Raw genomic sequence first — 25,596 nt, forward strand, 5'->3', positions numbered from 1 at the left:
AAATAGTTTCTACTTATTTTATTGACATTTGAGACATAGGAATCAAAATTAACAAATGCAAAGTAATTTTAAAGCAACCTGAAATACTGAAGATAAGCAGGACTCTCTGGTGCTAAACATATGCAGATTATCTTCTAAATCGAAAAATTCCATTACTTTAGCAATTCCTGTTGTGTGGTGTCAACCCAGGAAGTGACAGGATCACTTGCACTTTGAGATATATTTGCGTGTGCTCAGTAGGATTCATAGAAACATGGAATTATAGAATGGGTTGGAAAGGACCTTAAAGATTAGCTACTTCCAACCTCACCAGATCAGGTTGCTCAGGGCCCCTTCTAACCCACCTTTCATTTCCTTGATATGCAAATCTGGTGACTAAAAACCAGTTCTAAAAAAAAAATGAAAGAATAACCACATCAATTGCATGTCCCATATTTTTCTATGCTGCAGCAACATTATTCTACTATCTACCTGGAGCATGTCATCAAGCCATTAATACTGTTTTTAAATAAGAAGTTTATTTGCACTATAGCTGCTGCACATTGATGTTTCATTGAAGAAAGATGTGTTCAAAGGCAAAGCCAAGGAGAAAAGTGGCAATATAAAGAATATAAGCAATGCTGACCCCAGGGAGAGGTGGGATGCAGTAGTTCTCTTCCAAAATGCATTTCACTGTTGAGCTCAACAGTGTGAGAGAAGAACTTCTGTCATGTCAAAGAGCAGGATAGATTGGAGTGGTACCAATTACAGCAGATATTGAAAGTTAGGCCAATGGAATAAATTGGAATGTCGATACAGTGAGCATATGCTGGGAATAAGACAGGCTGCTATTCAGAAGGACCTCAACAGGTTGAAGAAATGGGCCAACAAGAACTTCACAAAGTTCAAGAAGTGTTGTAACATGGCCGTGGTGCTGCCATGCCATGGGAGGTCTCGCCCTGTTGGAGCAGTTCTCAGCCTGTGCCCATTGCCCCTTGTCATGTCACTGAGCACCACTGGACAGCGGCTGGCTCTGTCCCCTTTGCACCCTCCCCTCAGGTGTTTACTGGAATGATGAGATCCCCCCAAGACTCCTCTAGTGAAGAGTCCTGGCTCTCTTGTCCCCTCCTCATGAGAGATGTTCTAGTCCCTTCATCATCTCTGTGCCCCTTCTCTGAACTGTCCCAAGTTTTCCCATGCCTGTCTTGTACTGGGAAGCCCAGAACTGGACACAACCCTGCAGGTGTGGCCTCACCAGAGCAGAGTAGAGGGGCAGGACCCCTCCTTCAACCTGCAGGCAGCACTTTGCCCAATGCAGGACATCCTGAGCCTTCTCTGCTGCAAAGGCACACCTCTCACTCCTGTTCAACCCAGTGTCCAGCAGGACCCCAGGTCCTTTTCTACCAAGCTGCTTCCCAGATAGGTGGCCACCAGCACATATTAGTGTATGAGGTTGCACCTCTCCAGCTGCAGGACTTGGCACTCCTTGTTGAACTTCATGGAGTTCCTGTTGAGGTCCTTCTGGATGGCAGCGTGACCCTTTGAAATGCCAGTCACTCATCCCAGTTCAGTGTCACCTGCCAGCTCGCTGAGGGTCCATTCTTCCCCATCATCCAGGTCATTCATGGAGATGCTAAGCAGGGCTGGATCCAGCACTGACTGCTGGAATGCACCACCAGGCACTGACTTCCAAATAGACTTTGTGCCACAGGCCACCGCCCTTGGGGCCCCACCAGTCAGTTTTCAAGCACCTCCCCAGGCACATCCAGCTCAGATAGCACCAGCTTCTCCATGAAGATATTAAAGGTGACCATGAAGGCCTTCCTGAAAACCTTGTAGGTCACAGAGTCAAAGGGCCTTTTGCTCATGTAAGTATTTTTACAATTCCCAATTTGTCAGCCTTCTCACTTCTCCATGCTACAATTCAGTGGACAGTTTGTCTCTGTTGATGGACTCTTTGAAGGGTAGCTGTGTCTGGTCCTGGCAGAAAGCACACCTTCCTGATGAAAAGCAGCCTGCCCAAAGCTCACTGAATCAACCTTCTCCTGCATTTCACTCAGCCTTGGATCAGAGCCACTGTCGATAGATTAAAGAAGACTTCCCAACCCTGAGGAATGCCAGTGTTTAAAGCTGTGTAAACTCTCTCTCGTCTTTCATCACCTAACACTACCTCTTGCTAAGCTATTAAAGCCACATTCACATGCCCAAGAGATTTTGTGAGGGATTAATAACAATGGGATGACTGTTATTTAATTACAACAAGAGTATTAGGAAAAGTTATTATATGGTGAAGGCACCTGCAGAACAGACTTCTCAGTATAGATCCTTTACATGGCTGGAGCCATATTACCAGATACACTGTGGGCATAATGACTCCAAGGAATCTCATGGAAGAATTAATTAATAAATGTTGAAGTGGGTTTGATAAAGGAAGTGATCACATGGGTGAGGTCTATATCCAAGTGGGTATAAATAAGTTAGTACTGGCTTTGCTGATATTCATTTGTCTTCCATCCAGCTGCTTTGGGATAATATCCCTCAAGGTAAGTCTTTCTGGATGTTCTCTGTAATAAGGGAAGCAAGAAAACAATGTAGAATAAGCTATTTGTGACTTAGGAGTAATAGACAAAAATATAGGCAAGATATTTGGGAAAATAGAATATAAATATTTACAGCTGTTAGATTTATAATCTCACTTCCTGATGAAATATTACAATATTTTCTAATAGAAATTAATCCCATATTTGAGTTCAGAAAAGCAGATAATAATCAGCAGGTACATATTTGAAAACAGATACATATATATATATGTGTGTATATATATATATGTATATACATATATATATGTTCATTTATTTGGCTTTTAAAAACTCTATGCCTGACTTACTTGTTCTAAATTTAAAGTAATTTGTGACTGTAGCTAAAAAACAATCTATCATCTTCCATGTAATGAATACTAGTGCAACACATTTAGATTAATATTTTACACCCGTTTCTTGAAATATATATTCTCCAAATAACATCATATTTCTCATTAGGAAATATTAGGATATATTAGATTACAGTACAGATTAGAATAAATGTTTGAGAACAAATTTTTGTGATATGAAACAAATATAATGGATTGTGGATAAACTGAATTATATAGATGTAACAACAGAATGACTTCATTTACACAGTTTTCACAATTTCTTCATTTAAACATAAGAATTATTTGAACATTTTATGAGATGAAGGAAGATGTGAAAACTATTTGCAAAACAAAAGAAACTGCAAGTGTGCCATTTTATTGCTAAATGGCAGCTTCATAGTCTGTTGACTCAAAGCAATACCAAAATAAATATTGTTAGTCAGACTTTTAGACAACATTGGTAAAATAAGGATATATAAGGCTCATCATTCCTGTAATATGTGCATTTACTGTGATAAGGGTAAAAACTGAATTTTATCAAGCAGAAATATATCCAGGCTACAAAAGAATGATTTCCCAAGATGGTGTCTTCCCACTCCCAGATTGAAGAGATAACATTCTGTCTAATATTTTACTTAACTCACCAGGCACACCAGTCTGCTGTGTAACTTTTTTCTTGTCTCTGGATTAAACAAAAAATGATTGTAATTCTGCTGGTGTCTTTGTCCATGGTGGTGTACACTGGTAAGTGGCAATGTATTTTTATGATTATTTGACATTATGTCAAAATACTATTTTAAGTATGAGCATTTGGAAACAATCACTTAGAAACACACCTTCTCTCTGCTCAAATTTTGGTGTTCAACACCCAAATGCACTTGGAGACATTTCTTTATGAAGTACTCATTAAATATTTTTCTCAGGACTTGTAGTGAAGCAACAAAATATGTAGTGGGGTTAAAAATACAACAAAAAAAATTTGCAACTTCTTTTTGCTAGCACTTTGTCATTATTTAAGCCATGAAGACTCCAAATTTGTAAGTTTCATATAAAGGGATTCTACTCATTAAATGCATTTGTATTGTCTTAATTCTCCCAAACGTTCAGTACATCCTGAAATATAACCCATGTCCACCTAAAGCTCCTCTTTTGGATTTAGTATGAATAGCTTTTACTTCATATAACTTTTCAGATTTTATTGTCATGAGTGAATGAACTTCCCTGAGTCAGGGATGAGCAAACATCTCAAATTTCTGCAGTCTCTGCTCTTTGTAGGGATGTCAGTAAGAGTTATGATGTGCAAGTGAAGAGAAGAACCCTTAGAAGGTGTATCACCATTTCTGATCAATCCATTTCTAAAGGGAAGAGAACACTCAGGACCTCAGCCTAGAAAAATTCTGCACCTTCATCAACTTCACCAGTTGCTTCTCTTCTGAGGGGTTGCTTGCATTGCAATTCAGAAACCAAACAGGTCAAACACAATACATATAGGCTAAAATTATGAAGCTGAACTTTAAGATTCCTACAATATAGAGAGAAATCAGAGAGAATATTCACATTTCCCACTGCAGTGACAGCAAATTCCCAAATACCTGCACTATCTATTTATTTTTAAAATATATATTTTTATATTGGTACTGCACTCAAAACCATCTGGACATTCATACATTTTTCTGACAAAGCATTTGAAAAAATAATTCCCCCAAATCTTAAAGGGCTGTGCAACAGTGTTTAGATTCTTTCCCCCGAGCTAAATACAATCAGAACATGAATATTTAAAGTGTTACCACATTTAGGTTTGGAAAGGATTATTGTTTTATATTTCTGTGGGATTTATGCTGCTGATCTCTGCTTTGAGACTGAAGCAAATATCTGTGCATGAAATAGCATCTTTGAGAGGAATTAATGTGATTTACCTTGAACAAATCAAACAGTTTGGGTCTGCTGCACCCTGACTTTTCCTGGCATAGTCAAAGGTTTTGCTTCCCAAGGATTATAAGAAGTGCATCCATGCCCTGTATTAGGACATTTTAGTGAGCCATGGCTGAAAAAGACAACTGGAGATGCAGTGATGTTTTTTATACAACACTTCAGAAAATTGTTGTCAGGTAGGAAAATCACAGATGCAGTCCAGAAACAATTTTATATGCAACTGAACATTAAAAGAAATTCTGTGGATAAAGTGTACAATGGGAAAGCCCAAGAGCTGATGTATCATACAAGTCTCCTCAAAACGTACTGAATATTTTAACAGGTTTTAGAGAGAGGTAAGACAAGTTGGCAACCCCAGGATCTTCTGAGATTTAAAGGACTGATTTTTGTAGTGAAATCCTTCACTGCCTCTACAGGGAATGACATAGGACAGTAGTTCCAAATACATGATACCAAAAGAGGAAAAGAGAATAATTACTCCAGAAAGCATTTTCTCCTTGTTCCTTCCACCCCCAATTTAAACAAAAGTCAGCAATCTTGTTAGCAAACATTGGTTCATTGATCTTGACTTGGTGACAATTAGAAAAGTTTTCCTTTGTAATTAGAGGATTAGAAGGGCCAATGATTTACCAAACTGCTGAGCAGACATTCCTCTCTAGGGGAACTTCAAACATTTATGTGTTAATTGGGTGCACACAGTTCAGCTTGCTCAGAAGAATTAATTGCAAGTGAAGGATAGTGGAGCAATCATAGCTTCCAGTACCCCTGGAATATGATTTTGTCAATTTTCTCCTCCGACACATTTCAACTCTGTGGGATTTTCATGTTCTCCAAACATTTTGCTGAAAGGACCAAATGACTAATGGCTCTTCATCAACACTTGGTTTGAGCCATGGTGCTGTGCAGTGTGTCAAACCTGGCTCCAGTTGCACTTAACAGAACCTGGCCCAGGTGATGTTTGTCACTGCAGAGGAAATACAGGCTTTAAGCCAGAAAATAAGGTTTAGTCTTTCTTTAGCAAGCATGTGTACAAATACAGCACTCGGTGCTGTTTTTTTACAAGGCATGCCATTATTTTGCCTAAAGCTGAATTCCTCATGGTAATGAAGCTTTCAACAGACTTGTTCCAGTTCTGTGAGAAGACCAGCCTTTATTGGGAGACTTTTTCTGGTTTGTGGAAAGCAATTTGCTCCCCTTGTCCTGCTGCAGAGAAGGACACTTTTGATGTATTACTGTTTATCTAAAAGCTTCTTGTTGTGACCAAGAATTTCAGGAAAAAGAATAACAAAAGAGGAAGCACCTCTTCCTGACTCACTGAATCCTGTTTCCATATTCTGCAACTGAACTTGAGAAATTAATTGCTGGGACGATATGAATATTACCTGAAAATCTTGTTCACATCACAAAAGTTGTGGACATCCTGAGAAAGCACTTATGTATGATCTTAAAAAAAAAAAAATCCTATTTTTCTTAGTCCTTTACTAAACATAAAGTTAAGCCTCCTATCTAAAAACCCCACTACTCTGCTTTACACTTTTACACCTATATTTATTGCAGGAAAATGTAACAGATGAACAAGACAACTGTCAGCTCTTTCCCAGATGTTTTTTAGAGAAAAAGGACAGCTTTCCTAATGCCAGTTATTCTGAGACATAAGTTATGCCATGAATTTAATACTATGGGCAGTTTTAAATATATAGATTCTTGAGACAGGAAATACCCTTTACTTACTAATTTTTTAAAGGCAAGGTTAAATAAATCCAAAGTAATATACTGCCTTCTGAAATCATGCAGAGGAAAAAAAAACAGATTAAAAATTTGAAAGGGAGAGAACAAATATTAGATTTTATTCTAAGTCAGGATTTTGCCAACAGAAAAAATGGAAGTATTGAAAAGATGCCAAATCTACCACATCATCTTTAAAAGGAAGAAGAGATAATTAACTTAAAATATAGAGTTATAGGAAGAGAGACAATGAGGCAATAAGGCAATAGCCAAGATGGACTCAGAAAAACCAAATCACTTCAAATAACCCTGCTTCACATTATATGAAACCCTGTTTCACATTCACATTATAGAACCCTGTTGCAATTATAGCACAGGGTTACAGAGTATTTGGGACATAGGTGGGCACTAAACCAATTTTATACAATTCTACTAATTTGTCCCAGTAAGGGCTACTGTTCAGATGAGATCAGGAAGACAAGGGTTAGCTCATCCTCAGCAGCAATACCTGTTCAACAGAGACTGGGTTTTGAGCTGAAGTGGTTGTGAATTACCAGTACACACCAGTCCACACCAGTACAATTCTGGGCTTCTCAGGGTGGGGGTCATGCTGAGCAAGTACTTCATGTCTTTGATAAATCAGATTACCAGTGTAAGAAGATATTCAACTGCAGTGTGTCATAATGAAATATGTTGCTGGTTTATTGTGATCTTTTGGGGTTTGTTTTTCGTTTTTTGGTGGTTTTTTTTGGTTTGTTTTTTTGGTTTGTTTTTTTGGTTTTGTTTTGTTTTTTTTACATTTAAACCTTTTTCTTTTCAAATTTATTTGCTGAGGTAGGTGGCCAAGAACTGGAGCCGCCAGCATTCCTGCCAGAGCTGCTTAACACACCTGAAAGAATCTTGAGTAAGAAAGGTTTAAACCTTACTTTCTGCAATATTGCATGGCAGTGGGAATCCTTGTGTTCCAGAAGCATCACAGGGAAGTGTGAGCAATAGCTAGGAACTCATCTCAAAATGGTTTAAAAACTGAAGTGAGACTAGGGGAAGTCTGGTAGGGGAAGAAATATTTTTTTTTTTTTTTAAGTAAGCACTGTTTTTTTGTTTATTTTTTCATTTAGACAATGCCACACTCTTCAATGGAGTCTTTCAAAATGTGGAAAGTGTTGCATTATTTTTTGGTATGTACCTGTTCCAGTTGTACTTTAGCACTGAATAGAAATCCTGTGGGGTTTGTTTTTATATATTTACTAAGACGAAACCGGGATTTTTGTGGATGCAGATCTCCCCAAAGACCTCTGTAACACTAAACACTGCTGAGTGCCAAGCACTGCCCGATGTCACTGCCTTGTTTGGGCTCTGTGCTCATACAAACATCACCCGTGTGTCACTCACACCTGCCTCAACTCCACTTACCGGGTGTTTTATGGCTGTTCTCTTTCCAGACTGCCTGGGTTCTCACTTCACCTGGTTACAGTCCATCTTCACCAACTTCCCTGCCCTTTTCAACTTTGTGAACAAAATGAAGTGTGTTACTGGGTTTTGTCCCAGGGATTTCGAAGATTATGGCTGCTCTTGCCGGTTTGAGATGGAAGGGCTCCCCGTGGATGAAGCTGATGAGTAAGTCATATCCATGAGAGATCCTTTTATGCCCTGACTGGCAATAAATGCCCCCATGCTCTGATTATCCCTAGCATAACATCTGTATAAATTATTTAAAAACAGTAACAAAAAGATAGATTTATTTGGGGGTAAGTAGGACCCACTCCATCTGACTCTAGTGAGAGAAAAAGAAATCTCAGGACAGGACAATCAAATAGTTGTTTAACTATATCAGCAGGAGATGTGAAAGGAAATTCAAAGAGAATCAAGATGCATCCATGTCTGTCAAGAAAATGGGTTTTCCAACAATGTAATGTATTAATTCCCTGAGTGAAGACAGCAACGACTCAGAAAGGGCTAAGCCTATAGATAGGTGGAAATTAATCCATCCACTCTGCAGCATGGGATGGCTGGGAAAATGGAGATCTAATCCTGCTACTGGAAAAAAGCCATGGAATTTCTCTGTGAAAGGTTTTCTGCACAATTGTGATGACATCCTGAAATGGGAGCTCAAGTCAGTTCAATGGATTGATACCCAAGAGCTGAGCACCTGGGCTTTTGCTTCACTCAGCTTCATTTTAGTGCAGAGCAGCACAAACCCAGAAACTGCAGAAACATCCATCAGCAGGTTTGTCTTGAGAATCACCCACACAGGCAGTTTGTATTTACAAATTGTTTTGCAGCCCTGGGGTGAAGTTTCCCTATCAGCACAATTCCTACTGCCATGTGCAGCAGAGACTGATTGTTGCTTTGCCACTGACAGAGATGTGCTCTTGGTTCAAGGGAGCCTCCAAACCAGTGGCTTGCCTGTCTCTCCCAGAGCCAGTTCTCACAGTGTTGCAATTTTTTTCACTGATTTTATTTCTTAGAAAATAGTTTTGCAAATCTTGGGGCTTGTCTGTGCCATTTCTGTTCCATAGAAAAGGACTCAGTGCCTCACAGCAGGTTTTTAAGGCATGGGAAATACTAGTGCCTGTAAGACCGACATTTTCCCACTTCCCAGAGTAGCTCATTGTCATATCTAAATTAGGAGCCTCCACAGGCTTTGTGAAAGAGAAGCAGGCCCAGAAGACAATCCATGTCTTGCAATGACAGGGAAACAATCCCTTCCCTGCTTGCAAAGGGAAACTAAAGGAATTTTTTGATTAACTGTTGCAGTAAATGTTGATGTAATTATGAATCTCTAATCAAACAAAAAGTGCAGAGAGTTTGCGTTAGACTTCTTATGCAGTTAGAGGAGCTTTTAGATGCTAACACCTCACTAGACCTCAGGTAGAGTCAAGAGAGTGTTGAGACATCACCAGTTAGGTGTTCAAAACCCTACTCCTGGTGGAGCTCACAGATTTCAGCCTCATCTCTGGAACAAGGCACAGCAGAATTGATGGTGCAGAGGAGCCATCAGGCCTTTCTGCTGAATGCTACCTGCCCTCACTTTTTTTAGCTACATTCCTTGGATGCCTTCTCTGGTTATGAAGACAAATAAAATATTGTGATAATTATTTATTAATACAGTCAGTGACTAAATATGAAATTCTTTCTAAATATAGGAGGTGAAAAACTGCATGTGTAGCATAGAAGAGCTCCCCAGAAGGGATCCTGGCAAGGAGCAGGTGTCAGCCTTCCTGGCAGCAGATGCTGGGTTTGGATGTTTGTGTTGTCCTTGTCTTCAGCTTTGTCCAGGACAAATGCAACTCAATAACAGAGCTGTCTTTTGAGTCCATTTCTCTGAAATGAGGGTATTTCAATCTGAATCTAAATTCAAGACTGTTTTATCTGTGTAACAATTTTACCTGGGATAAATGATGACTGTTTTACTGGTGTTTCATTTACAGCTGATGTCAGTGCACAGAGATGTTGTGTAAATGATTTATCTGTACAAAGAGCTGAAGAGAGGAGAGGATTGAAGAAGAGCTTGTTGGTTTAGTTGACTTTTTATTCCTACTCAAAGCTGAAGGGGTCCTGTAGGCAATTTTAGTTTAGCAGAACAGCAGGGGTGCAGGAAAACACAAGGTTTCTGACTGCCTCTGACTCGGGGAAAGGCAGCACTCGGCCTTTCTTTTGTCTGGGGATCAAACTGAATGGTTTGACCTCTCTGTTATTTCCTTTTTAAGATGCTGTTTTCAGCACCGCAAATGCTACGAGGAAGCACTGGAGATGGACTGCACGTGGGACCCATCCAAGATTTCTGCAGATGTCAGCTGCTCTACTAAAAACCTGACTTGTGGTGAGATTGATCTGTCAAAAGAGCTTGACACTGGAGCCTCACTGTGACCAGAAGTTTGTTCTGGTCTACCTACCAAAAGTCATAAACAAATTCATCAGAAACCACCTCCACTTCCCAGAGCTCCTCCAACAGGCAGCCTTTTCCTGGGGTTTCCCTTACTTTGCAAGACCACTAAACATTGCTTGAGATGTCTCCACACATCAGAAATGCAGCAGATGCTGAGGAGTGACCTGAAAAACAATCTTCTTCTGAGGCATCAAGGCCTGATTTTTCTGCACTTTGAGGGATCAAATTTTTTGTTCATAAGGTCACACACACTCCTCAGCTACAGCACAATCACCAGTGAGGGCAGAGATCGTGTGTTATAACAGGAGCTATTCCATGCAATGCTGGTACAGGCCTGACAAGAGTGCAGTGGGATTCTTTAATGCCTAATAACAAGTAATATAATTTTTCATCAAGTATTGGCTCTCAGAAAAGACTATATGCTAGAACATGGTTTGAGGATACCAGCAAAGAGGAGCAGAATCTCCAAACTAATATCTTTACATCCTATTTAAGCAACAATCTGATCCAATTTCCATTTCTTGTTTCAAATTAAAACCACTTTTGTTATTTAGGCCAATCTCTAATAGTCTAAGTACATTTAATCATTAATAATGCTTTTTATGCTCTTTCTATATAGCCCCCATCACAAACAGAAAATAGAAATGTGACAGCTATGAAAAGTCAATGTTTTTTTATACTCTGAAAGGAAGGAAACTTTGAAGAGAGAAAATAGTATTTAATGGGAAATTCTTTCATATCCTTTGTGTTAGGAAGAAATTTTTAACTTTGAGGGCAGTGAGGCACTGACACAAGTTGTCCAGAGAAGTTGTAGATGCCTCATCCCTGGAAGTGTTCAAGGCCAGGTTGCATGGGACTTTGAGCAACCTGTGCTAGTGGAAGGTGTCCCTGCCCATGGCAGGGGGGGGGAATGACATGAGGTTTAACACACCTTCAAATCCAAGCTGCTCTAAGGTTCTCTGATTCTTTATAAGGAGCAAATCACATCTCACATGAAAGGCTTGGATTGTGGATTGTGACTTCGTGGAGTTAGGAGGAATGTTTTAATGAAGGCTGTGAAATGTTAAATGCAGTATCAGCTGGATTAAGTTTTCCATGGAAAAACTAGAGCCTTGCTCTGTAGTCCTGAATACTCTGCAGACACAATGAAAGAGGCAATAATTTATTGACAGCCATGCCAGACTGCATCAACTGGTTTAAAAGAAGAGTTGGACTATGAAACATGTCCATGTTTTGCATGGAGAAATACAGTATAAATAGCTTTGGACTAACAAAATACAGACACAAACCTTACAGGGAGGAAAATGTAGAAGATGGAAAAGATTTTTCAATAGCACCTTGTTTGGATTTTTGTTTTATTTCCAGAGTTTGTGGATCCCTGTGAACAGTTCCTCTGCACCTGTGACAAAGATGCCATTGAATGCTTTGTGAAGGCACAGATCAACTCCTCCTTGAGTGGGCTGGATGTCTCCTCCTGCCCGTCTCCAGTTACAGGTAATAATAGGGATCTGACCGAGTGCTCCCTCCTGCCAGATTTTCTGCTGGCATCAAATGTCATCCAACGAGAATGAAGCAGGAGCTGGGTGCTTTCCTGCCATAAATCTAGTCACTGTTTCATGTGTCCTGTCCATTTACTGCTACTTGGGTGAATACCAGGAGAGAAGGTGGTGGCAGACTGATTGCTGTCCTGGAGCAGGGCCAGGAGAGGCTTCTGAGATGGGGAAGGGGGCTGGAGACCATGAGGAAAGAGGAGAAGGCTTGAGAGAGATCTTTTTGCAGTTCTCAGTACCGAGTGGGGTGTGAGGAGAAGATGCAGACAGACCCTTCCTGGAGGTGCACAGGGTGCAAGGAACACAACTGCAAAAGGGAAATTCCAGGTAGATGTGAAGACAATTTTTTCTTCAGGAAGCTTCTGCCACCTGGAATGAATGAGTGATACTTGTGATGATGTCACTAGCAGGAAATGCTGAAAATATTGCTAACCCAAATCTTCCCTTAAACCTTTCAAAAACTGACTGGAAAAGCAAAAGCAGGCTTACTCTGTTCAGTTACTTGGTTTCCATTCTGGAAGGAAAAAACACTGCTAAGGATGAAGGGGAGGTTTATCCCCATGGCCACACACTGATCTGTGCTCCGTAGCTGAAATTACAGCCCTGCAAGACCAAATGCCTGCCCCGTGGGAGCAGGCCTGGATTAAAAACTTCATTCATATGGATTGCAATCAGAGCATGCCAGAGGCAGGACTTCTGGGTCCCCAAGCTGAGGGAGATGTGAAAAAAACAGCATGAGCTTTTCTAATTCTTTGGGTCACAGTCACAGCCTCCAGTGCTAAGGACAGACAGACACACACACCTGTATCACACCCTGGATGTGTGCATACCCTCCTGAATGCATCAAGGGAGAAGAAAATGCCCCAGGAAGGTTTGAATCAAAACCAGGTCGTTGTCTTTTTTTAAGACAGTAATCTTTCACTGGGATCAGATGTCTCTGATATACAGTATGGTAACAGTAAAAATGAAGGGGAAATTGTTCTTTGCTAACAGGAAAATCACGCTGATTTTATCACTGCTGATAAAGACAGATTCCATTTTAGTTCACTGGATGCCTCTGCTAATTTTAGGTATTTGATTATATTCCTTGATGGAAAAAAAAAGCAACTTTGAATGAAACATTTTCACTTAATGTTCACTCATGTTATAATCCTTCTGTATAGCTGTTCTGTCCAGTTCTGACTTCGGGAAAAAAAAAATCAAAAAACAAAAAACAGCCCTATCTGATGAATCCATAGAAAAAGTATTTTGGTAGGTTCTTTATTACAGAGAAAAATTGGAGTGAAATGGGCATGTATTTGACGAAATCTTTACTAGGAATACATTCAATGCACTCCTGATTAGAGCTAGTCAGATCAAACAGTGAAAAAATCCCCTTCTCACACTTTATGAGAGACTTTTCTCTTTCAGAAACAACCAGCAAGAGACAGCTGACAACACAACACATGGAGGGTAGGTGACTTCAGTAATTCTTTGTCTGGAATATATTAAATTGAGACCAACATATACTCAGAAAAATAAGCTGAAGAAATAGGAATTTAAAGAATGCTGACTGACAGCCAGTTCCTCTTGCTTAGGTTGAAACTCTTTGGGATTACTTTTTATTATTATACTGCATGTAGTTCAATAGAATTCCTTACCAGCAGGGTATATATACTAAAGCAATATTTTAATACTGCTGCTATAATCACAATAATATTTAGAAATAAGTTCCTTTCTGATGACTCTGATAATGTTATTCCAGGATACAGTCTAAGGAGCACCCTGAGCCATGAATTTCTGGAGTAAAATATATTTTTTTGCAGAACTGGTTCTTCAAGGGACTGATGAAACATGGGCTGTGACTGCATCTGTGGAAGAAGGTTTGCAACTTAGAGTGAAAAAAGTCCTGCTTTCAGCTCCCAAAAGCTGAGAGAACACAAGATTTTTGCTTTCTTCCTGCCCTTCTAAAAGGACTGATGTAAAACTAGATGTAATGTTTTGGTGATGGAGTTCAAGATTGAATCGGAAGGTGCAATTTTTCAATTTGTACATATAATGTGTTTAACCAGTGTTTACAGTAAGTTTCCCAAGGGCTGAGAATGCTCTACAACAAAACCTGTTTTCATCAAAACAGCCTTTTTTCCCTGGGAACACAGGTTGGAGCAGGTGAGCTGTTTGGCAGAGATGCCCTCTGTGGGGGCCAACCACTGGGCCCACAGCATATTTCTTGTCTTTAAAAGATACTGAATTAATTAAGATCAAGCAGTAGCACGAGGAAATTCTGAACATGGTTTGTGCCAACAAGCCACCAGTTTGGTGTTTTATTTAATTGTAGCACAGAGATCCAGGCTGACACCTCCTCACTCTGGAGCCTCCTTGGTGAGTCTCTAAACCACAAGGCCAAGTGGTTCTCATGGAAGTCTTCTTTTTCCTTTTGCTACAATCAGAGGTTGTCTTATGAGGAGAGGGTACTTGCAAAACCTCACAGCTGCAGTGTGAGAATCTGTTCTCCTCTTGCCTGCCTGGTGAGCACTGCCACACGAGAGGCCAGGGACTGAAGCACCCAAAGCCCTTGGTAGCTCTGGAAGGGGACACCTTGTAAGACAGGGGCCAAGATTTGAAGTAGAGAGGGAGGCCAGTCTTGGACTCTTACCCACTTTAGCTGCTGCACTCATTTTGTGGCTCCATCACAAGCAAAGTCACACTGCTGTTAAGGGAGAAGAGGCATCAGAGCTGTTTGGAAAATGGACTGGGGGTGCTGATCCACAGCTGCCTCAATAGGAGCCCAGGTGGCCCAGAAGGCAAATGGCATCTTGGCCTGTGTCAGCAATAGTGTGACCAGCAGGACCAGGGCAGTGATCACCCCTCAGCATCATGAGGCTGCACCTCGAGTGCTGTGCTCAGTTCTGGGCTCCTCACTTTAAAAAGGACATTGAGGTGCTGCAGTGTGTCCAGAGAAGGGCAACAAGGCTCATGAGAGGACAAGAGAACATTTCTTATGAGGAGTGGCTGAAGCAGATGGGTTTGTTTAGTCTTGAGAAGAGCTGGCTCAGGAGGACCTCATTGCTCTCTACAGCCACCTGACAGGAGGGTGTGGTGAGGTGGGTGCTGGTCTCTTCTACTGTGCCTGCAGGAAAACAATCCGAGGAAATGTCCTTAAGATGGGACAGGGGAGAGTCAGATTAGCTATTAGTAAGAATTTTTTCACTGTTCAGGTGCTCAGATATTGGAATAGACTGCCCAGGGAGGTGGTGGAGTCACCACCCCTGGAGGTGTTTAAGAGGCATCTGGATCTGGCACTGGGCAATGTGGTTTGGTGGTTTAGGGGTTACAGGGGCAGGGCTGGGCTGACAGCTGGGTTGGGTGATCTGAAGGTCTCTTCCTATCTTGATGATTCTGTGATTCTCTGTTCACAGACCCCATCTCTGCCAAGCACACAAGCAACCTGCACTGGATATGTGCAACCAGGCCACTGCTTAATCCAGAAAATCACAGAGTGGTTTGTGTTGGAAAGGCCCTTAAAGATCATCTCATTCCAAAGCCCCTGCTGTGGGCAGGGACACTTTCCACTAGACCAGCTTGCATGGGGAGAGGTGGAAAACTGGATTTTTTTGAGAACCTAAGAAGCTGATTTCAAGCTTTAGTGTGCTCCTCTGTGTGTGCCATTGCCCTAAGTATGAATCTGGAATAATGAAAACCACATGGAAATTATTTTTCTTTTTAAAAAACAAGGTTTCTGACATTTAAAAGTTTGTGGGTTTATTTGTTTTTTATATTTTTAAATAGCAGCACATGCACAAGTGTAGGTACCTGAAGAGGCTTTATGCTGAATGTAAGTGCTGGCTGTTCCTTCATATCTCTCCTGTATTATCAAAGTACTTTTTACAATATTTTTCATTCTCGCCTAGCAGCAGCTCCAGTATTGGTTCATGTTTTTCTATCTGCTTCTGGGACACTTTGTAATAGAAAACAGAACTCCTGAAGGAATGAGAGCACCTGTATTTGCACTTCAGTAGCAATGTTTCACTTCCTGAAAAAACAACTACTCCTGCTCCCTATTGAGGCACAGTCCATCATAAGATTTCAAGCATACCAATGAACAAAAACCTGTATTAGGAATTTTAGAAAGCTGAAAACAATACAGATAATATTGCTAATCAGTCTTTAAAGGAAACATTTGGAGAACCACTTGCTATTTAACCAGTTGTCTTCCTGTTTAAGCCCAAAGAATCTTCAACATTGACTACTGTGGAAGCTTCATTAAACCAAAGCTAAGTATCATTGAGAAACTCCTTCAAAGTCAAAATAGTTATTCTTCACATCACAATATCCTAACAACACAGAAAAAAATGTGGAGATGATTTTTTAGATCATTTGATAGCTATTTTTATAATTTATCAAAAGGCAGCTGACAAATGAAAATCATTTTATCAGGTAAACAAGTTAGAGGTCAGGGAGATATTTGGACTTATGGCTGCCCATCCATACCTGACTCTCAGTGCAGGCAAACACAAGGTGTTCACAAGGAATGCAGCGTCCTTTTGTGCACAAGACTAGGATGCCAGACCTAATCCTGTTTAGTCTATTTGTCTGTCAAATAGACTTAATATTGAATTTCCCAATTCATTCATATTTACACTTCTTTCATAGAATCCTAGAATCCTGTGTTAGTGCTATGTACACTATTTGCATGCAATGAGATTAAGTTATGAGTATCCCTTTGTCTGTGGCCATCAATACACCACTGAGATAAACAGGTAAATGTCTATCCATGATATGTCTGTATCTTCCTGTTTTCAGAAAAAGCTCTTCTCAGCAACCTGACTGCTCATAACTGTGCTGGCAGTGTGTTTCCTGAGTTTATATTTTCTGTTTTCAACAGTGGTTTCTTTTGAGCCCCGTGACACAGTCTTGGCAACTTCCAAAGCCAGAGGTAAGAGTCATTAAACTTTGTTGACAAATTTGGCACTCTTGACTACAGGTGAAGATGGATTTTCATTTATGAAGCTCTGTGGTGTCACAGTCAAAAATCTTCAGCACAGGATTTCTGGATAATATTTCTCCTGCTGACTTGCACATCCTTCTGCAAAACACTTTGCTTCTCCTAATTACCATCTTTATAAATCCAGGCTCTTTGGTTAGGCTTTATAATGCTTTCAGTCAAAGTAATTTCAGAAATGCATGGCAGAAATTCAGCTGGCAGGTCACTACCATGATGCCTCTGTTTTTTGTACAGGTACCTCAGGGGACCACAGAGGCACAGCTCCTGCTCCCCCCATCCTCTCAATAAAAGGTCAGTGACCCTCAGTTTTCCTCTTTCTTTGACTGACATAGCAATTCTTCATCTAAAACCATCACAGTTAAAACTCTGTGCATGGTAGCAACAGGGCTGCCAGAGAATCAAATTTAGATCAGGGCCAGATAGCAGATACACAAACAATAAAACCTGGCTGAGAAGCATTAGCTGTTCCTTGCCTCCAGCCACTCATTTGCACTCCTCATCCAAGTATTTCTGAAAGCCTCTTCACATAAGGTTTAATGATATAATGGTTGTTTCTGTAAATTACATTCACAGCATCTGCTGCCAGAAGGGTTTATTTTGATTTTGCCTCCTTCTTTATTATAGATAATTCCATGGAACTCTCTCCCAGTCTAAAACTTGTTCCAGTTTTTGCAGGTGTCCATGCTTTGAGCACAGCCTCACCAGTAGGTAGAGCTGAAAATGGAGCACCTTGGTAGATCTGGAAGTTTCCTCTGGCCCCTTTTGTGTATAAAGGATTATCCAGGCAGGCTGAAATCCACCAGAAAAATGTCAGAGAAAACTGCATATGGAGAGTGGAAAGCAGTCATTTTTTGACTCTGATTACACTGTCTGAACAATATCCTTGTCTCCCACCCCAATTAATTCGGCATTGCTGTACTAAGCACTGGTCAAAATCACTAAATGCTCTCCTATGTTAACTTGAATGTATCAGAAAATCTGTGTATTGTGTTTCAGGTCTGCAGGGCTCCCAGGGGATTATATGTGATATCTATTCTTAGCTTAGTGTAGAATTTCCCAAACTCTGGTTTTATTTTCTACATCCAGCAGGAATCACTTTCATTTCAACATTCCACTGCCAAACAAAGTGGCATAAAATGTGCACCTTGCTGAGCTATCAAAACCAGTGTGTGACTATTGATCCCTTTCTGCCACCTTTCATGGGCCCTGCTGTGTTCTTAGCAGTACTTTATTTTAATCTATTCTCTCATCCTATGACAGGTTATTTTCAACACATACTAAAACCAGAACATCACAGGGACAAGCTTAATGAGTTTGAGTTTAGTCCAATCAATAAATTCAGCCAAAGAAATCAAAAGGAAAGCTTTAAAAATATGAAAATACATGCCCATTAGTATTTTTAAAGTATTTATTTTGTGAAATGCCACATTGTTCTCATTGACATTTAGAAAAAAAAAAAAGAAACCATCTGATAACAGTGTTTTCATTTACAAATTAGTTTATATAAAAAAAGGTTTAAATGTAAGAATAATATTTTAAGTACCTCCAAATTCAACAAAGCATTCCTGATCAACAATAAAGTGTCAGATAATCTAAAAACAAATACCCAACTAATTTTAGGATAAAGAATCTCCTGAAAACAATTCTTTTCCAACTTATTTTCCCCTCAATATTTCCTTGTGCTTACAACCAATTAAACCCTTCAGTCACCCAGCTCTGCATCAGTCAAATAATTTCTTCCTTTCACAGATGTTACTCTCAGTTTTAGAAACGGCAGGTGAACAGACACTTTAAAGAAATTTACTCAGGAAATGACATCTCACCTGTACTTTATCTCTCAGTACTGCTGACTAAGCAGCAAACAACATGATTTTCAGCACCTGGCAAAGCTCTTTGTCTCAGTACATAGATAATTAAAAAAAAAATCAGCAGTTAAATTTAAATTGATCATAATTAACTACAGTCCTTTCTTCTGAAAGGCAAGAGATGTGTATAAATGACCAGTGTGGATACTCTGCTTTTCCAATTTTCCTCTGAGATACTCCTTCTCTATGACCATCAATTCACACTTGTTCTGCCTGAGGATATTACTCTCACCAGCTATCTAAAATTAAAATCTTGCTGTTTATTTTCTATTTCTTCTTCTGCTTTCTTTTTTCTGCTTATTTAGAAGAAGATGGATTTATGAAAGCTTTGGTCTCAGTGGAAGAGATAACCACCTCCCCAGCCTCATTCCCAGGAGACAGTAACTCAATGCAAGTCAAAACTGTCCCCACTAACAAGAGTCCTGCAGGCACACCTGCAAGGACAAAAGGAAAAGGCAAGTGAAAAATTAATTATACCTTTTCTAATTTAGAGCACTCCCCTATTCCTGTTTACAGGAGAAGTCAACATTTTTCATGGATATGTAGAATTAAACTATTTTGTTACTTAAATCTGGAGGTTACATACAGTACAGGATGAATAGCACTGATTGCCCTGGAAAGGGCAGCTCACTGCCACCTGACCAGGAAAGCTTCACTAACCACTAATAAACAGCCTCCCACTAAGAATTAGCGAATTTTAGAAGACTGCAGTTGATAATAGTTTAGAATATGCACTTTTGGACACACTCCTGAAATAAGAGTTATTCTACCTTCACAAGTCTAATCTATGCATTTGTCTTCTCCAGAGACAAGCCCTGCAAAGGGTGGCCTGAGCACAGCTTCCTCTGGAATAGCTCTGGACCTGGGACTGTCTGAGAGAGGACCTGCAGGAAAAGGTAAATAAAGAGGTTTTTCCCCATTACATCTGATGAAATATTCAGCAACCTCTGTATTAAACGCAGGTATGTATTACATATAAATATTTTAGTTATTTTAAACCAGTTAGATAAGCACACATGTATTGGTATTTAGAACAGGAGGTGAAGAACTCTGCAAAAGCTTCCATCACTTTAACCGCTTCTGCCAATATGCTGTCAGTAACACTTAAACTACTAATCATTAGCTTGTAAGGACAATTTTTTCATATAGTGCAGTATCTAAAATGAGCTCAGGGAATGTTTCTCCCTGCTTTTTTTTGTTGAAAGTAATTTAATCACACCTTTAGATTACTTTGTTTTATAAGAAGTAGCAATAGGAATTTTCCTGCTCTTTATTCTCACCTTTTGCCACAGTCTTGCCAGTCAGACTTTTTCTCACCATTTCTGATTCTGTTCCAATTCCTGCTCAGGGATCCCAGAGATCCTAAGATATTTCAGACCTGTCATGGCTATAAATCCACACTCAAGCACTGTCTCATCCATCTTTTTAGGCTTCCCAATGGAGAGAAGCAGCCCTGGAACTGGAAAAGAGCAGAAGACTCAACCCCACCTTTCACCAAATTGGAAAATACAATTTTAAAATACAATTTTAAAATACCAGCTTTTAGAGTGCAGATCAATTCCCTGAACCTGTGGTTTATTCTGGGAATTAACATGAATGAGTCAAGACCCAAGAAGGCACATGGGCAGTATTTCCTGTTGGAAACAGTAATCCAGAATTGTCCCTGACAGGAGCAGGGAATCAGTCTAGAGCTTCAGAGGGGAAGATGGGATTACTTGTGGGAGAAAGGAGGATGCAGAGGGAGCAGAAACCCTCCCTCCCTCCTCCTCCTGCAATCCAACCATCAGCCTCTTACATCCTTTCCCCAGCAAAGTCCCAGAACAGGCCCCTTTGATGTCTTTTTCCTGATATGGAACACTGTGTTCTTTCAAATCTTATGAATAATTCCCATAATACCAGTTCTTCCTGAGTAGAGGGAGCTACAGAGATATTAGGATGGGGATTTGGTGATGCCAAAACCTCAGCAGAACAATAGCCATTACAACAGATCACTCCTGCATTTGGTCTAGGCGCACTACAGCTCAAATTGGACTATATTTCAAATGAGAACAAAAAAAAAAAAAAACAAAACAAAACAGTTTCCTTCAGCAAAACATGGTCATTGCCCAACTATAACCGTGGAAGCAAAAGAGGGTAGGACTGTATTTTCCAAATCACCAAGACAGAAACCACTGAATACTCAGCTGAGTTTGAATATTCCAAAAGAAAAATTTACCTTTGAAAGATTACAAAGGACTGCTAAGTATTCTCATTGCAGTCCAATTTGACTTGTATGCTCTATCTTCACAGGAATCTCTCTCCCCTTTAAATTGCCTTGCCCTTTTGCCGTCTTGCTCAGTCAGCAGTACTCTAAGAGCCATAATTCATGGACTGAAGCAGTAATTTAGAGGTGGTAAAATGTTGTCCTTCAAAGTTTCTGATAGCTCTGGAAACACTTCTATCTTCAGGAGAGAGCCCTCAGCCAGTGAAAACATGATGTGTCAAATAACAACTTTGCTTTGTAGTGTGCGAGCGACTGACCTTTCTGCAAGAGAGAGGACGTGGAAGAGTGGAGAGGGAGCTGCCCCAGCTTGGAGAAATGCTGTTCTGCTTAACTGAGCGATGCCCAGAGGAATTTGAGTCTTATGGCTGCTATTGTGGCCAAGAGGGAAGCGGTGATCCCACTGATGCACTGGACAGGTGTGGGATTCTCTGCATGTGACGTTAACTGTGGGTGTTACTGTTGTGCCCATGGACCAAGAAGATCAGAACATCATTTTCTGGGCATTCTATAGCTATGTAGCAGTAGTCAAGTCACATTCTGGGGAAAAAAAAATCCACTTAAATACATAAACCACAAAATATTCTAATGTGACTAAACCACATTCTATCGTTGTGTCAATATTTTGGAGAGGACTTACTAACTCCAAATAAGAAAGGAGAATGATGGGAGGTAAGCAGAGCAGAAGGAGGAGTACATCAAAGGAATGAGGATAAGGGTCACTTGGCTAAGAGGTGGCTTGGAAAGTGACTTATGAAGAGAAGAATTAACATCCACCCAGGGCACACTGTCCTCCAGAAGGGAACAGAGCTGGAGCAAAGTTCTGTCAGAGTTTCTGTCAGCTCTTTTGGCCAAGAGCCAGCATGGCTGACAATGAGGGGCAATGCAGAGAATTCCACAAATAAAAGTGCCTCTGGCAGCATTGTATTTACAGATAAAAATCTCTTCCTCTGGGGAAGTTCATAACAGCTGGGGCACGTCAGGTCTAAGTAGAGCATACACCTTTTTCCTGCACTCACACACAAACAACAAAATTTTTCACACATCAAAAATTGGATTAGATGGCATGATCTAGGTATCATGATGCAGTTTTCAGATTTCCAGCCAAGATTTGAACACTGGAAAACACTTCTCATGGCAAACTAGGTCAATTACAATTGTAATCATGTGTCTTAAAATTAAAACACAACCCTGTTAAACACATGACACAAAAGAAACTAGGAAGAGGGAAGCGAAAGTAGGAAGAAGTATAGGAAGAAAGTAGGAACGGTTTGGGTTGTTTTTTGTTCTTCAAATTAAAAAAAATTCCAGGGCATGAAAACTAAAATTTTTTAGTTTTAATGGGCATTGAAATTAAAACAGACAAATAATTGTGAGCATTCTGCGATTCAGGAAGAGTATTTTCCATTTCTATTTCCATTTCCATTCTACTATTTATTTTAGATGCTGCTTCTCTCATCACTGCTGTATGGAGCAAGTTAAGAAACTTGGATGTCATGCAGAAAGAAATTTGAGATCTGAAGTTGTATGTTTTGATCACACACCAAAATGTAAGCTTGTGTGAGAGGAAATTCTCATATCCTGATGACAGTGTATCAACATGATAGACTGAATGACACTATGACAGAGCTGCTAGAGCTGAGTACCGAGACAGAAATATTTAGCTTACAAAAAAATAGCAATGTTTACTATAAACTTGAACTTTTTTCCTAGTTGAGACAAAGGTTATTACACTGCTGTGTATGTGACAAGGTCAGACTGAGAAAATTACAGACATTTTAAAATTGCGGTCAGAAGTCAGCTATTTGTGTCTTTACATTCACAAATTCAACTAAAGCCAGCAGAACCTTCCACTGCCCAGCACCTTGGTGTCAGGTTTTTGTTTAGGTAATTAATGGTGACTTTGGAGACTAAAATTCATGGAAGATTTGAAAATTTTATTTTCAAAAGCTCATCTACCCATGGCAAATGATATGTGAAGTAAGTTTAACAGCTTTCAAACATGAATTGTGAAACTTCTTTCAGGCATTGGCTGGAGCACATGTGAGAAGCTCCTCTGTGCCTGCGACACGGCTGCGGCCGAGTGCATGGCTTCTGCCTTCTTCAACGAGAGCCTGAAACTTCCCCATGGGCAGGAGTGCCGAGAGGAGAAGGTCTCCTGCCCAGGTGATCCTGCTGGAAGGCCTCCAACAGGCACACAAACAGGCACAGGGGGTTCCAGCTCCGAGGAGAGCAGTGAGGAGGAAGGAGCCCTGCGGAGCGGATTCCGAAGAGCCAAGAGAGGGACGCAGCATCACATGGGCAACTCCAGAACTGTGGGACACGAGGGCAGATAACCACCCACCTCCGCGGGCTTGGGAAGGGGCAGGACAGCAGTCAGGCACTGAGTACCTGCTCTCCTTATCCTCTACACGCTGCCTCACACTCTCCAGCACACAAATGACATAATCATAGACTAGGATTAGGTGTTAGGCTGCATGAACTCCTTACTGTGGGGAGGTCAGCACTATGGACCATCTATCTAGGTCAGAGATTACCTTAAATAATTATGTGACAGTGCTCTATATAATTTCACTTGATTTTTTAATGTAAAAACTGTTATGATCAGACTGACTTTTGTTAACTGTGCACTTCATTCAGATTGGATCTTGCTGATGGTGGCCAAGTATTCCAGGTTTTTAATTAAACCAACCTGCAACTACTCCAACTCCCTCTGCAGACATTTTTCCTTTACTGAGCTTAGCAGGAAACACCCAGAAGCAAAGCTAAAGTAATTACATGAAAGTTCCTTTTTTCATTCCTGTCTATAGCTGTGTGTGACTCCCTCCTAAAGGCAACAGAAGGTCCAAAATGCTGGACAGACTCCCCTCTTCAGGAAGCCTCTTCCCTCCCTGGGGCCCAAGTTAAGGACATGAGCAGGAAACTTCCCAGCCTGGTACAGCCCTCAGATTGTTACTCATTATTGCTCTTCCATGTTGGAGGTGATGAAGTCACAACATGCAGTCCAAGGGTGATCAAAAGAGGCTTCAGCATCTTAGAATGGCTGAACAGGAAATGTAGAGCTTAAGTTATTTTTTCCCCTATCCTTGCAGGAACAGACAGACTCAGTCTATCAATACCTGCCTCTATGGCTGGGGGCACAGCAAGGATTTGGGTATTTTCAGTAATGGTGTGATCAGCACAACACCAGACCTGTTTGTGTCAGATGGGATTCATATTTCTCACATGGGCAAGAGGGTCTTTGCTCATGAGCTATCAGTCATGGCTGACTGACAGGCTTTAAAACAGACTTGAAGGGAGAGAGGTGTAATATCAGGCCAAGAAAAACCTCTTAAGATCCCTTCCAACCCAACCCATTCTATGATTCTGTGACTCACAAGCACTTCCTAGAACAAAAAATGTTGCTACAAACTTCCCAGTGAGTCGTTCAGCTGCTCTGAAAGGTCTGTATTTCTTCTCCATCATCTTGTTCTACAGGACTGAACTGTGTCACCAAAGTATTCCTACAGACCAATGACTGTAGCATGTATCCCTAATATCCAATGACTATAGCACGTACCCTCATGCTGGGTGCAGAGATGCTGCCTGTGTTCTTCCAGATCCTGCTGCAGCTCACTAAACCCCAGTATGTGATCCTGTGTGAACTGAACAGTGTGAGAACGGCAGGTGAAAATGCCTGTGAATGTTCTAGGATGAACAGTTTTTGTTTGATAAACTTCGGGCTGGTGACACGGCCCCTTCAGTATTTTTCTTACATTAAAAGTGCAAAGGATTACTATAGTGCAAAAACCCAAAAAACAAACAAAACCCTAAACAAACAAACAAAACCCCCAACATTAGCACCCCCCCCCCCACCAAAGCACAAACAAACAAACAAATCCCACTACACAATGCCCCAAAATAAACCCTGAAGGTATTTAGTCAAGTGAATCCCTCTGGATCCCAGTGGCTACATCTTCAGCCCTAGTGAAAAACACATCAGAACAAAAAGACTTTCTAAAAGGGAAGACAGAGGTCAAATAAGTGATGTGAGAAATTCTATTTGCAGACAAGATTTTAATTAACTCCCCCTTTATGCTGTACAGAAAAAGGACATCTCAGAACTGAAGCAAAATGCTAAAACTGCAAAATGTCCATTTTTCTCCTGTGATGAGGATGAGATCTGCATTACACTGCAACTTTTATCAACTTTAATTATAGGGACGAAAAATTCTTTTACATTTCACAGAATTTATAAATAAATACTGCAGTGAGAAAGTGAGACAAATGATGAGCTGAAATATGGAAAACTGGCCTGTAAGCAGGTGAATGAATTGCACTGCAGAGCAACAATAATATCAGTTAATCTCTTTGACAAGAGTGGTGCTGCTGCTCTGAACACTGCACCTTAAAATAAACTCCCATTCCTTTCTGCTAATTATTACTACCTTCATGGTTATGCAAACATTCACTCAACTATGCTGAATTTTCTGATTACAGAGATAGGGATGGATCATTTCAT

The 25,596-nt window shown here is 40.4% G+C and overlaps 1 protein-coding gene across 1 annotated transcript; it reads left to right on the forward strand.

Annotated features, from left to right (window-relative positions):
- Nucleotides 1-1,603: 1,603 nt before the first annotated feature.
- On the forward strand, nt 1,604-23,712 carry OC90 (otoconin 90). The gene is given in 18 exon segments (XM_068177340.1): nt 1,604-1,714; nt 2,498-2,522; nt 3,538-3,569; nt 3,571-3,634; nt 7,386-7,451; nt 7,666-7,725; nt 7,990-8,164; nt 10,258-10,370; nt 11,802-11,930; nt 13,397-13,438; nt 13,792-13,848; nt 16,851-16,901; nt 17,205-17,261; nt 19,141-19,290; nt 19,642-19,731; nt 21,340-21,514; nt 22,539-22,645; nt 23,121-23,712. Coding segments are annotated over 18 exon segments (1,815 nt in total). The 3' UTR covers nt 23,432-23,712.
- Nucleotides 23,713-25,596: the final 1,884 nt, after the last annotated feature.

Source organism: Anomalospiza imberbis, chromosome 1, assembly GCF_031753505.1.
Source record: "Anomalospiza imberbis isolate Cuckoo-Finch-1a 21T00152 chromosome 1, ASM3175350v1, whole genome shotgun sequence".
Classification (NCBI taxonomy): Eukaryota; Metazoa; Chordata; class Aves; order Passeriformes; family Viduidae; genus Anomalospiza; species Anomalospiza imberbis.